General features: G+C 41.6%; 1 protein-coding gene across 1 annotated transcript in view; it reads left to right on the forward strand.

Moving 5' to 3' along the window:
* LOC144070280 (uncharacterized) overlaps window positions 1–18,012 on the forward strand; it is an 84,156-nt gene that overhangs the window by 7,676 nt on the left and 58,468 nt on the right. Inside the window, exons 4-6 of the mRNA XM_077594873.1 lie at window positions 339–515; window positions 4,125–4,405; window positions 15,648–15,715. Of these exons, the coding sequence (XP_077450999.1) occupies window positions 339–515; window positions 4,125–4,405; window positions 15,648–15,715 (526 nt within the window). The remainder of the gene's footprint in view (window positions 1–338; window positions 516–4,124; window positions 4,406–15,647; window positions 15,716–18,012) is intronic.

The raw sequence follows: 18,012 nt of genomic DNA on the forward strand, positions 1-18,012 counted from the left end.
TAATAATAATAATCAGACTTAGGCTTTGTCATCATCATTGATTCGTCAAAAGCCTAATTGTCATCATACCCAGATGTGTATGACGAAATTGGTGGTGTTACTCCACAAAGTGCGCTTTCCCGGCAAAAGGCCAAAATAAGTAATATAAAAATATAAGAATCACATCAAATTTTATTTTTATATTTTATGTACAGTTGGGAAAATATAATTGTACCTTTTAAAAAATGCTTGCAACTGTAACGAAATATAATTTATATGACATTATTGTTCTTGGTGGTCAATATTAGGCTGTCAATTCTTATAAAATTTAATTGCAAAATTATATTCCCTCTCGGCAGATTAATTTGGAAACGTTTCCAGATGTCCAGAACCTTACAACTGAAGTTTCTTGTGGTTTTGAGGTCGATTCACTAAATCATCAAGTCTTGGCAGAGATATTGGCTTCTCTTGGGCTTAGTTGCCAGCAAAACCATTCACCAGCACCATGTCCAGTGTACCTGTTGGCTACCTCTCAGGTAAGGCTCTGAAAGATGTTTTTTTTAAGATTCCTATTACAATACATGCTCTGTGGTGTTATATCACTGATTGGAATGAAAAACCTAATTTGTCATCATTCACAGACAATTTTAGACCAGTATTTGTATCATACTCACTTTTCATAGGTGTATAACCTTTACAAATGTGAAAAGAATATACTGTAATCCTTCACAACTTCGCGGCTTCGGTACATCTTTTTTATATTAAGTAACCTAAGAAAATGTTTTCATAAATGTCAAAATTCATGCTCACACTCGCAAGAGGACGACAGGAGATGAAAAATGGCGGTAGTCAGGGCACGACTTCTTCAGGGCCAAGTTAGGTGGCACTTAGCGCCGAAGAAGGAGCAAAAGTTTACCGTAGTCGAAGAATGACGCGCCGAATAATAGGGAAGGATATCGTTTTGCCTTTTCCTGTTTTCTTCAGATGACATTTCGCCTCGCTCACATTACCTTGTGGAGAAAGATTATGCCAAGACTATTCCAGCTTTTTAAAAATTTTGAATCACCAATAAAATCATCACTGCATCATCTAAGGCAGGGGTCTCAAACTCAATTTACCTGGGGGCCGCAAGAGGGAGAGTCTGGGTGAGACAGGGCTGCATCAGAATTTCCACAAGAAAAGCGCTGATAAAACATTCCAACGTTATCAAATATCTTTATTTTTTAACAAAAAATAATGAAATAAACCTGAAGTAGAGCACATCCCCATATTCTGACTCAATTTCCTCTAAAAAGCATGGAACCTTCTGTGCTTTAAGCCCCTGGATCTGATTTGGTTGATGCATTTCACAACGACAGACATCACATTGTCAAACTTCAGGCATTTGCTGCAAAGGGCCTGCTGATGGATAATGTAGTGCAGAGCTATGGCCTCCTCCACAACCTCCTCTTCCAGTTTTTTTGAACAAGTTCTACCAGTCCATTCTTCCTCCCTGTCATTGATGGGGCTCCATCGGTTGTTATTCCAACAAAGCTCTTCCATGGCAAACTGGCATTCTCAATGGCATCACACAGCTGGTGAAATATTTCCTTAGCGGTGGTCTGCCAGGCATTGGAATTACTGTGAGCAACTCCTCCATCACTTCAAAATTGTCATCAACACCACGGACATATATTGCGAGCTGGGCAGTGTCTGTGATGTCTGCGGTCTCATCAAGAGCCACTGAATATACACTGAAACATTGTGCTTTCTCACACAGTTGATCATAAATGTCACTTGACCGGTCAGAAATGCGCTCTGCCACGGTGTTGGCAGAAAGGCTGATGTGGTTGAACTGACTTTTCTTTTCTGGACAGACAAAATGTGCAGCCTGTAATATGCACTTTTTGATAAATTCACCTTCTGTGAATGGCTTTCCTGCTTTAGCAATCAACTCACAAACGGCGTAGCTTGCTTCGACTGCTGCATTACTGTCTTTGGTAACCTTCTTGAAGAAATCCTCTTGCCTCAGAAGACGTGTTTTAAGACTGGCAACCTGGTTGGCTCTCTCATCTCCCTGGTATTTTTCGTACTCCTCAGCATGTCTCGTAGTATAATGACATTTCAAGTTGTATTCCTTGTGCACCGCAACTTTTTCAGTGCAAATGAGACACGTCGGGGTGCCCCTGTGCTCAACAAAGAAATATTGCACTCCCCACTTTTCTTGAAACTGTCTGTGCTCATCACCGACCTTTCTCTTCACGGCAGGCTTTGAAAGAGACATCTCTGGGGCTCTGTAATATGTGTTTCCACTTGGAATGAGTCTCGGGTTGAACTTAAACTTTAACCCTTTAACAGTCGCGCGGGTCTGTGGCACATGTGCACTTTCGCTCTCCGATCGTATTGGATTACGGCAGTTCTCTGAATTTCTCAAGTGTCATGTTAACGCACTTACTGTTAAGTTTCAGTTTCACTCGCGGAAATGGCTACAGACACAGACACAGGCTGGATCACGGATCATAGCGCCTCATTCAATTCTATGCTGAGAGCAGCGGAGGACTGTGCGCGCCGAGCGGAGTGATCGGCTTTGCGGCTTCTCCTCCGCCCAGCTGATTGGAGGAATGATGTCCCGCCCTCCAGAGCCGTATACCTCACCGTGATTGGTCCATTCAGCTCCGAACACAACAAATGCCATTCTATCAATCTTGCGGGCCGCATGAACATTAATCTTTCATATTAAGATGGGGGCCGCAAATTATTGTCCCGGGGGCCGCAGTTGGCCCGCGGGCCGCGAGTTTGAGACCCCTGATCTAAGGCATCAAATGAGCCCAAGAAAGAAAAAAACATGATGACAGTGACCAAAAAGTAAAGTTGCTAGATATGCTGAAGGCGGCCAATAAGTATGCCCTTGTAGCACATCATTACGGCATCACTGAATCTACTGTTTGTTACATCAAGAAAGAAGAAGCAAACATTCAGAAAATGGCAAGAATATACTTTTCGAAGGACACCAAGCGATAAACACTAGGAATAAAATCATGCACGCAATGTTCCCTCTATTTTTTTGTTTGTCTGGGCAGAAAGACAACCTCCCCGAGCACACTCAGTACCAGTGTGAGCAACATCATCATTGCTCGCTATGGGCACACACCAGTATCACACCTGCCATAAGCAGGTGCATGTCTACTACACATAAATTATTTAGTAATCATAAAATGTAATGATTAATATCTATGAATGGGTGGCCTGGTGGATAGTGATTCGCGCGTCGGCCTCACAGCTCTGGAGTCCTGGGTTCAAATCCAGGTCGGTCCACCTGTGTTGAATTTGCATATTCTCCTTGCCTGCATGGGTTTTCTCTGAGTACTCCGTTTTGCTCCCACATCCCAAAAAGATGCATTTTAAGCTGATTGGACACTCTAAAATTGCCCCTAGGTATGGGTCTGAGTGTGCATGGCTGTCCGTCTCCTTGTGCCCTGCGATCGGCTGGCCAACAATACAGGGTGTCCCCCGCCCCTGGCCCAAAGTCAGCGGGGATAGGCTCGAGCACCCCCCGCGAGTGATAAAGTGGATAAAGCGGTTCAGAAAATGAATGAAAAAATATCTATGAATAAAATATCTTCATAAATTCCACACACACACCACACACACCACACACACCACACACACACCACACACACCACACACACCACACACACCACACACACCACACACACCACACACACCACACACACCACACACACCACACACACCACACACACCACACACACCACACACACCACACACACCACACACACCACACACACCACACACACCACACACACCACACACACCACACACACCACACACACCACACACACCACACACACCACACACACCACACACACCACACACACCACACACACCACACACACCACACACACCACACGCCACACGCCACACGCCACACGCCACACGCACACCACGCCACACGCACGCGCCACGCACCGCACGCACCCACCCCCATCCACACCCACATCGACCATTTTAGAGATTTTTTTTGACTTTTAAGTGTGCCCTATAGGTTTGAAAATATGTTATATGTATATAGTTCACTTTATCTTTATATAGTGTGCATAATCTGGTGATAGTGTCAAAAATTTCTTTATCCTCTGTTTTCCACATAGGAGACAAAATCAGAGTTTCTTCAGTGGCTACGCACACTCATAAATGATGATGGTTTCGTCCTTATGTCAAAGGCCTCCTTGAGAATGAAGTGCACTACTGGGCTACATGATGAGGCTTTTTTTCATGACCATTATGTTTCGCTAATCACTGACTCCACTGAAAGGCCAAAATGGGACCATTTCTGTCTGGATACTTATTGTAATAACCTGACATCTGGTTTGCTGGGCCATACCTTGTTATATGCAGAGGTTGTTTCATCTACCATGGACCTGGTTGAAGGGTAACAGTTACATTTTTTTATTATCTTTAGAATCTCAGACTTAGTTAGTATGAATGTCTTCTATTGTTATTTACATAAATATATGCTCATGTCCATTACTAAAATTCAGATCACACACGTCTCATATTGCATTTTGTATTTTCAGCAGAAAACAGCCATCCATCTTTTCCAGGTGTGGCAAACATGTTGCACACAAAGAGCAAACATTTTAAAGTCAAAGAGCCACACCATGCAATATATTATTCACAATAACAAAAACCCAATCTGCCAAATTATTTTTAAAATAGATTTTTTTATTTATTTTTAATGGGACCTGATGAACCTTAGTGTGTTTTCGGAGAAAAAAACCCAACATGAAACGAGGCAAATAGCCACAGTATATACAAAATATGATAAGCATAGAGCTGCATTCATTTTGGCTGGAACCCACATGCGACTCGAGAGCTACGTGTTCGCCACCCCGATCTGTTCATTCACCCATCACTTTTTCCAACTCTTGTCAGGGAATTCCGGGGCTTTCCCATACCAGCCACGAGAGAGGTTTTCCCCAGAATTTCCACCAAACAGATGTACACCCTGGTTGTCAAACTCGCAATCGGGATTAATTTTTCAGAAAACGATAACAATTTACAAACAATAAACAACCCAGCACTAACATAAAATATAAACAAAGGAAAAGACAACAAATACACTTAGATTTGTTGAGTCTGCATCAATCACTGGGTCAAAAGTCATCCACTATTAGTTGCAACTACTTCAATTTGTCCAGACCTTTTGATCCGTTTGTTTCTAATTCAACGTTTGTTGGACTGCACTGGTGTTGAAGGATAAAATTCAAACTGTATCAATCCATAGATGGATTCAGTCCCTCCACCACAAAGTTTGCGGAAATTTTATATGAATCTTGTGGTTTCAATAAATGTGAGCCATCTCATCATCGCCATCTTAAGTTTTCACAAAAGACCCCATCTCCCAAAAAAATTAATAAAAAAAATAAAAACTGGAAAAAAAGCACAACCTGTATTTGGCACAGGTTTTGGTTACAATCTTCATTACATTAATTCCTCCCATCCTTCTTTTCATTGTCAGTTTGAAGAAGTTGTACTACTTCTTCAAACAACCAAGTAATACTGAATGAAATTATGCTAGAAAAACAAAACAAACTTCCCCTTCTGCAGTGCTGGTTGACGGACATTTTTAAAAAATAAATATCCAAAGACTATTGCCTTTGACAACTTTTAATAATGTTTCTATAGTGCAACAAACACACGTCGTCAAAATGCGTGATCGCCCGACCCGTGAATACTTCTTCGGGATGTTTTTTTCGGCAAAGACAAAGTTCCTGAAATTTCTCCAGCATTTCTTTTATTTTTGCTGTTGGAATGCTCGCTGCTCCCTCCTCGTCTGGCTTGTTATATTGATCCTGGATTGCTGAGTGTTGCATTAACTCTAGTTCCTTCAGCTCCTCCCTTGAGAGTTCGATTTTATGCTCCTTGACCAACTCGTCATTGTCCTCCTCGCTGACCACTTTTAATTCGCACTGGTAATTTTCTTGGGAGGCATGATGATTAAAACATAAGCAGCTGCTTCATCCACAGTTGGAAAAACTCAACAAAAACACCGTCAGAACTCCGTGACGACAAACGGCAGTCAACAGTACGAAAGAGAATCTTGAAACATGGATAGTTGTTGTGAGACTGCCAATGAGAGACCAGTAGAGTGTAGCGAGCTTATAAAGTGAGAATCAATGCATACGCCACAATTAAAAAAATAAAATAACAGATACAAGAAATTTACTTTTTGGGGTTTTTCGTAACTTTGATCTTTTTCGTATCTCTACACACTCATTTGCTTTCGTTGCCTGAGAATTTCGTACCTAGACCAGAGTAAAGATATGACTTTATATATCTTTAAAACGTAAATGAAATATGCATGTATATAAATATAATTTAACTATTTGAAAAGCAGTACATTTTGCCAAATGTATCTAAAAAAACATATTAAAGTGGGCTTAAACTAACAATGCCTGGTCAGCTTTCTCTTTGACCTCCATAAATAAAGTGCTAGGAGTTAGCGCTATTGTCATCCACCACTTTGCATCGTCAACATTCGCAGCTTCACTCTATCACGGTATATTATATTAAGTATTCAAATAAAAAATGTTCATAAAATGTCGAAATTCACGCTGAAACCCACAAGCAGAAGACAGAGGACGATCACTCAACTTAACTCCGAAGAAGAAAAATCGCGGGCACCAGGCAGAGGCCATCACTCTTGTCTGAAAATAGAGCTCTAAGCGGACTGGACGGCTGGGAGCCTCAGTGAGGGTGAAAATATATATATATATTTTTCAGAAACGTGAGCCCCGGGCGACCTTACGCCAGACACCGTTGCCCTTATCCGAAAATATAGCTATCTGGGTGGACTGGCCGGCCGGGAGCCTTTGTGTGGGTGACTTTTTCCACAAGTGCCTGCCACAGTCGGCGTTACAGCGCAGGCCATCGCCCTTACCTGACAACAGAGCCCTCTGAGCGGACAGAGCGGCCAGAGCCTCTGAGTAGTGGAGCTAGGGGTGGAATTTCCCAGAAATGTTTCAAAGTGCAAGCTCCAGGTGACGTTATGGCACACACCGTCGGCCTTATCTTAAAATAGAGCTCTCTGGAACTCCTTTCACTGAGTACAGTTAATTATTTTTAATATATAGATTATATTTACCATATTTTCTTGTATAAAAGCCGTATTTGTTGCTAAAAAATATGATGACTGAATTGCCCCTATGTATGAGTATGTGCTTCTGGCCTGAAGTCAGCTGGGATAGGCTCCAGCACCCCCGCAAAGCTAATGAGGATAAATCAGTTCAGAAAATGAGATGAGGCAGTTTGGAATGTACACAAATATGGTGGCCAGACATATTGTAACATTCCTCCCCACATCCTTTTCCAATATTATCTTTATATACTGTATTTTCTCACATATGTGGACTTGGAGAAGGCGTTCGACTGTGTCCCCCGGGCAGTCTTGTGGGGGGTACTTGGGGAGTATGGGGTTCCGGAACCCCTGTTACGTGGGCTCCGGTCCCTTTTATTACCGGTGTCAGAGTCTGGTCCGCGCTAGCCGGCAGTAAGTCGGATGGATGTCACCAAATCTGTTCATCACTTTTATGTACAGAATATCTAGGTGCAGCCGTGGGGTTGAGGGGTTCCGGTTTGGTGGCCTCAGTATTGTATCCCTGCTTTTTGCAGATGATGTGGTTTTGTTGGCTTCTTCAGGCCGTGATTTCCAACTCTCGCTGGAACGATACGCAACCGAGTGTGAAGTGTTCGGGATGAAAATCAACACGTCCAAATCTGAGACCATGGCCCTCAGTCAGAAAAAGGTGGCATGACCTCTATGGGTCAGGGGTCAGGTCCTTCCCCAGGTGGAGGAGTTTAAGTACCGTATTTTCACACCTAGTAAACGCACCGTGTGATAGGGCGCAGTCTCATTTGCAGGTATATTTTCAGATTTTTGTCAATACATTGGACGCCTCGTCCGATAATGCGCTAGCATGACACTAGGCGAGCGTATGTTATGCTAGCCACCAGCTTACCTATGTTATGCTAGCAACTAGCGTACCTATGTTATGCTAGCCGCTAGCGTATGTTATGCTTGCTACTAGCGTGTGTTAGGCTTCACACTAGCGTGTTTTTTTAAAGATAGCACGAGCAAAACTAAGTTTGATAATGCTTTATTGAGGTCAAAGGTACACTCTGATATAAAGAGTTCGGCATTTAACATGTTAGGCTCCACTGTCAGTCAGAGTTGTGTATTCCGGGAACTTGATTCCAGCTTTGACGAAAGCTCGAACAATGTGGAAAATTGGGGCATATATCGCGTGATTGCCCGGACAAGAGGGTCTCTAAAAACAAGGCCTAATCGGCATGACTAGCCGGCATGCCTGCTCAAAATGATTTGAATGAGGATTTTGAATATGAGGATGTTGAGCTAAATTTAATGGAAACGCTGGCATTTGATTTGGTTAAACCATGGATCACATTTTTCGTGAATGGAATTCAATTGGAATTTTGTGTGATACTGGAGCTTGTAAAACAGCAATTAAAATGGATATTCCAGGTGCTAGACGTACAAGGCAGAGAAAGGTCTTTGTGACAACGGCAGGTGGTCAAGATACCGCCGTTTCGGAAACAATTCCGGTTTGGATAAGAGATCCGAATGGAGAGACGTGTAAAATATCCGTGTTAATAGTACCCAAATGTCCTGTCAATTTACTGGAATGAAATGGCCTATTGCAGCTTAGCCTGGCTTTGATCCCGTCCACTAGCGGGAATATGTTGGTTAAAAGACAAAAAGAAATACAATACGGCCAATTAAATGTTTTGCAGGGTTGCCAAACCTGCGTTTTTTTTATCTTAACTTCAGATTAAGCAGGAGAAGATAAAATGAGATGATAGATGAGGTGCTGGTTCAAGTACCCAAGAAAACACAATTTCTACAAAATACAAATAACTTTGCCAAGTGGGAACAAAAAAGTTAAGAACACAATCGTTCATATGCTTCCATTCTTACAATAACCACTTGGTTTCTTGCGATTGGCTGGGTAATATCATCCAATCCTGCCTTTTATGTTCCTGGTAATATGATTCAATCCTGCCTTTTATGTTCCTGTAAAACATAAAAACAATTTGTTAATATTAATTAAAAATATAGCAGTAGTAACCATACATTATGAAAATAGTGAATAAATAACTTCTCTTTGAATAAATAATTTGTTTTGCAATATTGATGCTATTTAATCTTTCATTCACTTTCTTAACTGCTTGTGCTCACAAGGGTTGTAGGGGGTGCTGGAGCCTATCCTAGCTAAGTATGCGTATCAGGCGGGGGTCACTTTGAAGTGGTGGCCAGGCAATTACACGGTAAGACTAACAACCATTCACGCTCCAACTCATACTGAGGGGCAATTAGAGTGTTCAACCAGTCTACCATGCATGTTTTTGGGATTTTGGAGGAAACCGGAGTACCCGGAGAAAACCCACACAAGCCTGAGGAGAACATGCAAATTTCACTCAGTGTGGACCGACCTGGGATTGAACCCTTGTCCCGAGAACTGTGAGGCCGACGCGCTAACAACTTGGCCGCCGGGCCTTAGTGCCATTTATTTGTCAGTAAAATAGATAATACATAATAGTCAATATTTCACTATGCTGGGTGATGGGGCGGTTGTGAAGGAAATCTACTAGGTCGTAACCCAAAGCATATTAGAGCAGGAATATTTTGGCTGTGGGTAATTGGTCGGTCTTACCGTTCGCACTAGCATAATGCTTGTGCGAGCAGCACTCGCATGGCGGCTGTAGCACAAACTTATCCATCGATCCCACCCTCGTGGGGGGTGCTGGAGCCTATCCCACCTGACCACGGGCCAGACGCGGGGACACCCTGAATCGGTGGCCAGCCGATCGTAGGGCACAAGGAGACGGACCATGCCATGCACACTCACACCCATACCTAGGGGCAATTTAGTGTCCAATCAGCCTAACATGCATGTTTTTGGAATGTGGGAGGAAATCAGAGTACCCGGAGGAAACCCACGCAGGCCCGGGGAAAACAGGCAAACTCCACACAGGTGGACCGACCCTGGATTTGAACCCAGTATAGTTTGTATAACTATGTTTGACATGCCATTGGACAACCATACCAAGCTGTTTGCCTTACATCCGCGGAAATTCAGTTTTATTTTATACTTGTCGAAGATGATTTTCCAGCATCCTCCACTTCCAAATTTTCAACTCATTTTTGTTGAGGTGCCTCAAAGCAGATCAAATTCCATGTTCCTCCGCGTAGAAGATAGCTTCCAGTTTCAAGTTTGCCTCGTAATTGTGTGTCTTTGGATTTGAACCAAGGACCCCAGAGCTGTGAGGCCAACGCGCTAACCACTTGCTCCACCGGGCCGCCCATATTCTTCATTGCAAGCAAATATATGTGAAACTAATAATACAACTTCTTTTCGGCTTTATTTTATTAATTCATATTTTATGACAAATACAAACACAAGCAGCAGCAATGCAGTTAATTCCCCAAAAAGTGTCAGTGGTTGCTATTCCTCTTCTTACTTGCATGTCAGGTCTGAAAAAGGAAGAACAAAATCCTTCTCGTTCAATTCACTTTCATAATTAGCATAATCATGGACATCAACGCTCTCACCAGGAGGCCGTGGTTAAGTGGATACAATTCTTGCAATTTGGAATTTGTTTGGGCAATTGCAGTAACTATAAGTCGGTTTAGCAAAGAGCGTAACCAGGGGATAAGACAACACCCACACACTGTCAAAGTAGTAGCAAAACAGCCATTGAGATCACCACAGAGAAGGCCAATTCTTTATACTTGCCAAAGGTCTTATCCCACCAGTTTGCCCAGGCGGACAGCTCCACTCCAGAATTCCTCTTCATTTCTGGTTCAGGGTCTGCAGGCCTTCAATGGCTCTGGTTAGGGACCCATTGGGTGACGTGTCGTTGAGAATATAGGTGCAACATTTCCTAATATTGCACTCATGCGCCCTTCTCTGCTGGAAGCTTATCAACTGCTTTGCGGTCCTGGAAAGCCATGAGACTGGTGGCTGCCAGCTGTTCCTTCATTGCTACAAATCCCTGCTCAGTATAATTTCCAAGTTTTTGGACATTGTAATGGATGTTTATCCTATCCATAGTTTATTTGGAGTAACCCAAAGATAAATAGACTCCTGCTGCAATTCGGCCAACCAACTCATACTCATCTGGAATGCCTCTGGGGATGCCAATTGCATCGATGTAAGTCGGATCGCCATCCCTTGATGAGGCTCAACGCCGTTGAGAGAAGCCAGCTGCCACACCGAAATTCTAAGCCACCAGTTTTATCTCCTCAACTGTAGATGGAAAAACAGATACTGGTAAGAACAGTAAAACCAAAGCACATAGTCCTGTTTCTTTTTGACAGGGGTTACAGTGGTACCTCGAGATACGAGCTTAATTCGTTCCGGGACTGAGTTTGTATGTCGATTTTCTCGTAACTCAAATGGACGTTTCCCATTGAAATGAACTTAAAACAAATTAACTCATTCCAACCCTCTGAAAAAACACCAAAAATGGGATATTGGATTGGAATTTTTTTTATTTGTTCTAATTCGCCATCTATTAACAAAGTATCAAATAACTAGTGGTTTAATAGTATACTAACATGTGTTTAATAGAATTAAAATTAGACAGATTTCGCGGAGGGTAGAGAGAAAGGGACAGAGAGGAGGGGGCCAGGGGGGAGACTTTTTGCACAGCAGCGTGCTCGTAAGATAACAAACACATTTAAATGAACTTGGATTACGATGCAGACAGAAATAAATTTAATCTAACCTTACACTAAACTTAATTCTAATTTTGTTTTACATTTTTATACCTTTCTTCTCCCGGCCGGGTTGGCTCTGTTTGCCCCGCCTCCACCCTGAGTTTCAGATGCAACCTATCGATGGTAGTTTGCTTTTGTATTCCCTTCAAAATATTCCGAAAATTATGCACATAAATGTCCTCACAATAGGATAACGCACGACCACTTGCCAACGAGTAGTATATATAACTCTCATATTAGCGATCGCCTCGCCATTCGCAATGACTAAAGGGAAAAAACACTGAAAAAATGCATTGCTCCGCCCAGTGCTCGCAGAGACATTACAAGAGGGAGTTGCGACCAGAGAGACATTACACGAGGGAGTTGCGGGGAGAGAGACAGTGCCCATGATGTTCTTATGAGCAGCCTCTCGGGTCCGCTGTCTGCTCGTATATCAAAATTTGTCTCGTATCTCAAGATAAATATTTTCCCGAGATTGTACTCGTATCTCAAGTTTCTCGTATGTCGGGCCACTCGTATGTCGAGGTACCACTGTATATACCGTAATTACTCGAATATAACGCGCACTCGAAAATAACACGCAGGTAATTTTGGGCCAAAAAAATCTGGAAAAACGCAGTACTCGAATATAGTGCGCACCTAAAATTTCCCGCTGACGAAAATCAGAAATCTTACCTTTTTTTCTTCGTTTCACGATTGTTTTGTTCAAAACCGGATAGAGAAATCTTCAGGTACGAGCGTGTCGAGTGTCGTGCAGTTGGTGGAGTTATGCGTTTGAATTTTAGGGCAATAGATGATACACAGAGTGGACAAACATATCATGTAAACATGTTATGTTGCAATACCTTTTAGACTTCCTTGAACATTGACTACATTTCAATTGACAATACCATGTTTTAATTCAAATATCTATTGTCATTCTCAAACAAGAAAAGGAACATACAAATTGAATAAATAAATGATTTGAAGATATGCACAATGGAAAAGACTATCACATGTAACAGAATGTACTGCCCCCCGCTGGACATATTTCTAAATACAAGTACGTACTACACTACAATGTAGTATTCTACTTTCCAGCTTATTAATGCAGGATTGTGATGTTTGTGAGGCTTGACGATCTTTAATATGCATGTATTTTGAATTCAAAGTTGGAAATTGCACAATGTCCGTGCGTCAAAGTGAGTTTGACAATGCTTTTTTCGATCGAAAATTTGTAATTTATTTTAGTTATTGATTATAACACGCACCCCCAACTATTGGAATTAATTATATAGCAAAAATATGCGTGTTATATTCGAGTAATTACGGTAATATATTCACACCACATCACCACCATAGGTCAAAATGTGGAATCAGTGGCGCAGTTTGTCTTGGAACATGGGTACATCATGTCTCATTTACCGCAACCAGATTCAGACCCTGCCCTGTCAGGTTCAAAACAGGTAAAGTTAGCAAAGGCATTGTCATTGGAAAAATTGGCTTGTCGTTCACTACTTTCGTAATAGGATAGACACTTTAATTATTATTATTTTTATTACAAGCAGGACACAAGTTTTTTTGGAAACCTTTGCCCCAAAGTATGGTGTTTGATGACAATTCCACTTTAAGGGCTGCCAACTACTCTGGATTTTCAGGAGTTTCTCCGGAAATGCAACGCAAACTCCGGGACTCCGGACAACCTACCTAAACTCCGGAAATCCCCCAAAAATGTCACTATTTTTTTAAGCAACCATTTCAGAAAAGTACCAAATTTCCAATTTACAGTATTTTCACAACTATAAGGCACACATAAATAGTGAATAGTTACGCTAGCTACTAGCTCGCTACTATTTGGGAATGGATTGTGGCCTGGAAATCGACATCAACACAGCTTTACGAAGCATGGAAGGCAGCGTTGGAATAGTTACGCTAGCTACTAGCTAGCTACTATTTGCGAATGGATTGTGGCCGCCTGGACGAACGTATAAAACTCAGGATTTGTGGGTGATGATGACATGAGTACATTGTAAAATGGCTAAATAAAGTACAACTGAACTCAGTTTTGCTTCCGTTGCCTTTTTAAAAAACGTGTTTTTAGCATGGGTGTAGCGTGTATGTTTAAGCTGGTGTATGTTTTGCCATGCCTGGCTGCGTCTATAAAAACGGTGCGTCTTTTGTGTGTGTAAAATACAGAAATAGCACTCGTTACTGACACTGCGGCTAAAAATACGATGTGCCGTATAGTTGTAAAAATACGGTTTATGCCTCGAAATTCACACCATCGCTATGGCTTCCACCATCTTGATTCAACTGCACTGTATACCGGAGGAATTCGAGTGCATTGTGAATCATCCGAGTTACAAGTTCTGACGAATGATTCGTCTTGTGCGACTTGAGCGTGGCAATCGATTCAGAATCGATTGCATAGGTAGCCTCTATCGCTTTAACATTTTCATTTTCGTTTTTTTCATAAGGGAAGTAAGTATTATTAAGGCTGACTGAACCACCAGTCTTTTGTTTTGAAACAAATCCTATCATTTCCGGGGTTGTTCTAAAGGAAGTAGGCGTACACAGCACTGGTATAAGTCTTATCAATATGCCTCCTCAGAAAAAGTGCAAAATGGATCGCAATTTGGATGAAACTTTTAAGAATTCCAGACTCTCGGACTACAGTGTTACCTCGAAATACGAGCTTAATTCGTTCTGGGACTGAGCTTGTATGTTGATATTCTCGTAACTCGAACGAACGTTTCCCATTGAAATGAACTAAAAACAACTTAATTCGTTCCAACCCCCTGAAAAAACACCAAAAACAGGATATTGGATTGGAAAAAATTGTTTCATTTCTTCTGATCATCATCTATTAACAAAGTAACACATAACTAGCGGTTTAATATTACTAAAATGTGTTTAATAGAACTAAAATTAGACAGATTTTGCGGTGGGTAGAGAGAGGCACATAGAGGGAGGCGGGGGGGAGGGGGCGAGCAGGGGAGACTTTTTGGACCGGTGAATCGTAATATAACATAAACAAATTGACACTGACAAAATGCAATGCTCCGCTCAATGCTCGTAGATATGTTACAAAGAGGTATTTGCGACAAGAGATATTACACGAGGAGTTGCGGGGGAGAGAGCCAGTGCCCCTGCAACAACAAACTAGACTAGTCCACAAACATAGATGCCCTGTATAAAAGGGGCCAGAGCAGCCTCTACCTACTGAGGAGTCTACGGTCCTTTGGAGTGTGCAGGACACTGCTGAGGACTTTTTATGGTCAGGAGGGCCAGCTCTGTTCTGGGCTGTCCTTTGGACTCTGTGGAGGAAGTGGGACAGCGGAGGATGCTGACCAGAATGATGTCCATCACGGACAGCACCTCCCACCCCCTGCATGAGTCTGTGGAGTCCCTCCAAAGCTCTTTTAGTAATAAACTGCGGCACCCTCATTGCAGGAAGGAGCGCTTCCGCAGATCCTTCCTCCCATCAGCTATCAGGCTCTAACAAAAGTGGCTGAGTGTTAACCTACCGTATGCATGCATGTACATCTATGTGTATGTGTATATATATATATATATATATATATATATATATATATATATATATATATATATATATATATATATATATGTATATGTGTTTATATATTATACATATTTCAGCAACACACTTATTTGTTTATATATTTATTCATGTATTTATTTATTTACTTATTACCTATCTATTTATGTCTAAAATGCCTTTTCTATTTCTGCATCCTCACCCTCTTGCTACTGTGACAACGAAATTTCCCGAATACGGGATGAATAAAGTTATCCAATCCAATCCAATGATTCGCAAAAACATTTTCTATGAAAACGTTGTTTTGTTTGACAAATGTTTGCTTCTCTCTAGACTAAATCCGCATTTACCAGAGAACGTTGGTCTGATTGTCATCGCTGCTCAACAAAGTCAGGGCAGAGGTCAGTTCACCTTGCATAATAACTCTGCATACATAGTGTCACATGAGAAAAAAAAACGGCTTCTCTTAATATATACCCAGTGTGGGCTGTTGCCAGTATCTAGCGTGGTTGTCAAGTTTATTTCTGCAGTCAAATCAAAGTATAATTGGAATAAATGTCTGAAAAAAACCAACCTTTAATTCATAGAATTACTGCTATATATCAACAATAGGAAAAACAAGCAAAGGGGCCCCCGGCTTCACCGGTCCCACTTGCCTGGGCAAGGTTGTTACTGCGCGTGTTTTGGTAATCTATTTGCGTAAGGAACCTTTGAATGGGTGACAAAGGAACGTCATATTTAAATAATGCAGCTGACCTGAACCAATTGCCTGAATCAAACTAGGATATATATAATCACGGCGTAAAAAAACAAAACGTCTATTGTTTGGAATGTGCATGTTCTCCCTGGGCCTGCGTGGGGTTTCTCCGGGTACTCCGGTTTCCTCCCACATTCCAAAATCATGCATTGTAGGCTGGCTGGACCCTTTAAATTGCGCCTAGGTATGAGTGTTATCTTGAATGGCTGTCCGTGCCCTGCAATCGGCTGGCCACCGGTTCAGGGTGTACCAGCCTTGTGCCCGAAGTCAGCTTGGATAGGCTCCAGCACCCCCTGCGACCCTTGTGAGGCTAATCTGTTCAGAAAATGAATGAATAAATTATTGGATATTCATGATAATTGGCATAATCATGGTGCCAGGGTTGCAAGGTTAGGGTTAGTGAATGTTTTTTTTCAGGATTAGGAACCATAATCTTACATTTTAGAGCATAGATTGTCTCAATGGGAGTCACCTCCAGGATATAATATTTGTGAGTTTTTTTTCACAGAATACAAATAACTGCCAAATGTTGAAAAAAAGTTTAATATCGGAATCTTTCGTCTCCTCCCATCCTTAGTGTTGCACATATACTGCACTTGGGTTTTTTGGGATAGGCAGGGTAAAATGATCCAAGACTGCCTTATGTCTGTAAAACATAAAAGCAAATTGTTAATATTAATTTTAATAAATAAATATCAGCAGTTTGTGCTATTATGAAGATGGTGAATAAATAACTTAAAATATTTTTGTTTAATGTTGATGCTATTTATTTCTCTGTAAAATATATTGATTCATTTATTTTCTTACCGCTTCTCGTCACAAGCGTCGCTGGGTGTTGGGCCTATTTATGGGCACCTGGCGAGGGACACCCTGAATTGTTGGCCAGCCAATCGCAGGACACAAGGAGACGGACAACCATTCACACTCACAGCCACACCTCTGAGCAATTTAAAGTGTTCAACCTCCTTACCTTTCATGTTTTTGAATGTGGGAGGAAACTGGAGTACCCGGAGAAAACCCATGCAAGTCCAGGAAGTTCATGCAAACTCCACACACTGAGGACCGAACTGGGATCGAACCCTCGACCCCAGAAATGTGAGTCCAACGCGCTAACCAGTTGGCCGCCGTCTGCCTAATAAAATATAGATAATACCTAATTCATTCATTCATTCATTCATTCATTCATTCATTCATTCATTCATTCATTCATTCATTCATCTTCCATACCGCGTATCCGGGCAAGGAATGTGGGAGTTTGATTTATTTATTAACGAGACAATACATATTAATGAGCATACATGTGTGAATATGTAAGATTATAGTCGAAGGCTAATTTCCATCTTTAGTCCCTTGTGCTGGGTAAATATAAAATCACTACGGCAATACAGGACAAAAGACTAGAAAGCAGCATAGAAATGATGAGACACACCCACACCCACAATTAGTACGGTTCTAGTCAGCGTTGTGATCACAGTATTGTTCATCCAACAGCTAGGCTTTAAGATGATTGTCAAAGAGAGGTTCAGAGATGGGAGTTAATGTATGGTAATTGGTATTGAGTTCAAGGTATGTGAGGCACGAATAGAGAAGGTGCTTTGGCTGGATGCACTCTTTTTGAACAGTCACCTCTAGAGCCAGCTCTTGTTGATTTGTTGGAATTTATTTTTTTACAAATTAATGCAGTGGAGGAGGAAGCTTTGTGATGGAAGATTTTGTAAACTAAGGTGGTATCATCATATTTCACAGTATTGCTCCAGTTCAGGCGTTTGTGGTTATTTTAATATCTGAAAGTGATGCTACGGTTTTCTGTCCAATACTTTTAGAACTTTGTAATACCTGTTTTCAATTGGTTTTAGTGTTATCTTGCAGGGCGATGACCAACTTGTTAGGCACTAAGTCATGTGTGAGTGATCATTGTGTCAAAGTAGTTTTGCTAACTCA

Source organism: Stigmatopora argus, unplaced genomic scaffold (assembly GCF_051989625.1).
Source record: "Stigmatopora argus isolate UIUO_Sarg unplaced genomic scaffold, RoL_Sarg_1.0 HiC_scaffold_25, whole genome shotgun sequence".
NCBI lineage: Eukaryota > Metazoa > Chordata > Actinopteri > Syngnathiformes > Syngnathidae > Stigmatopora > Stigmatopora argus.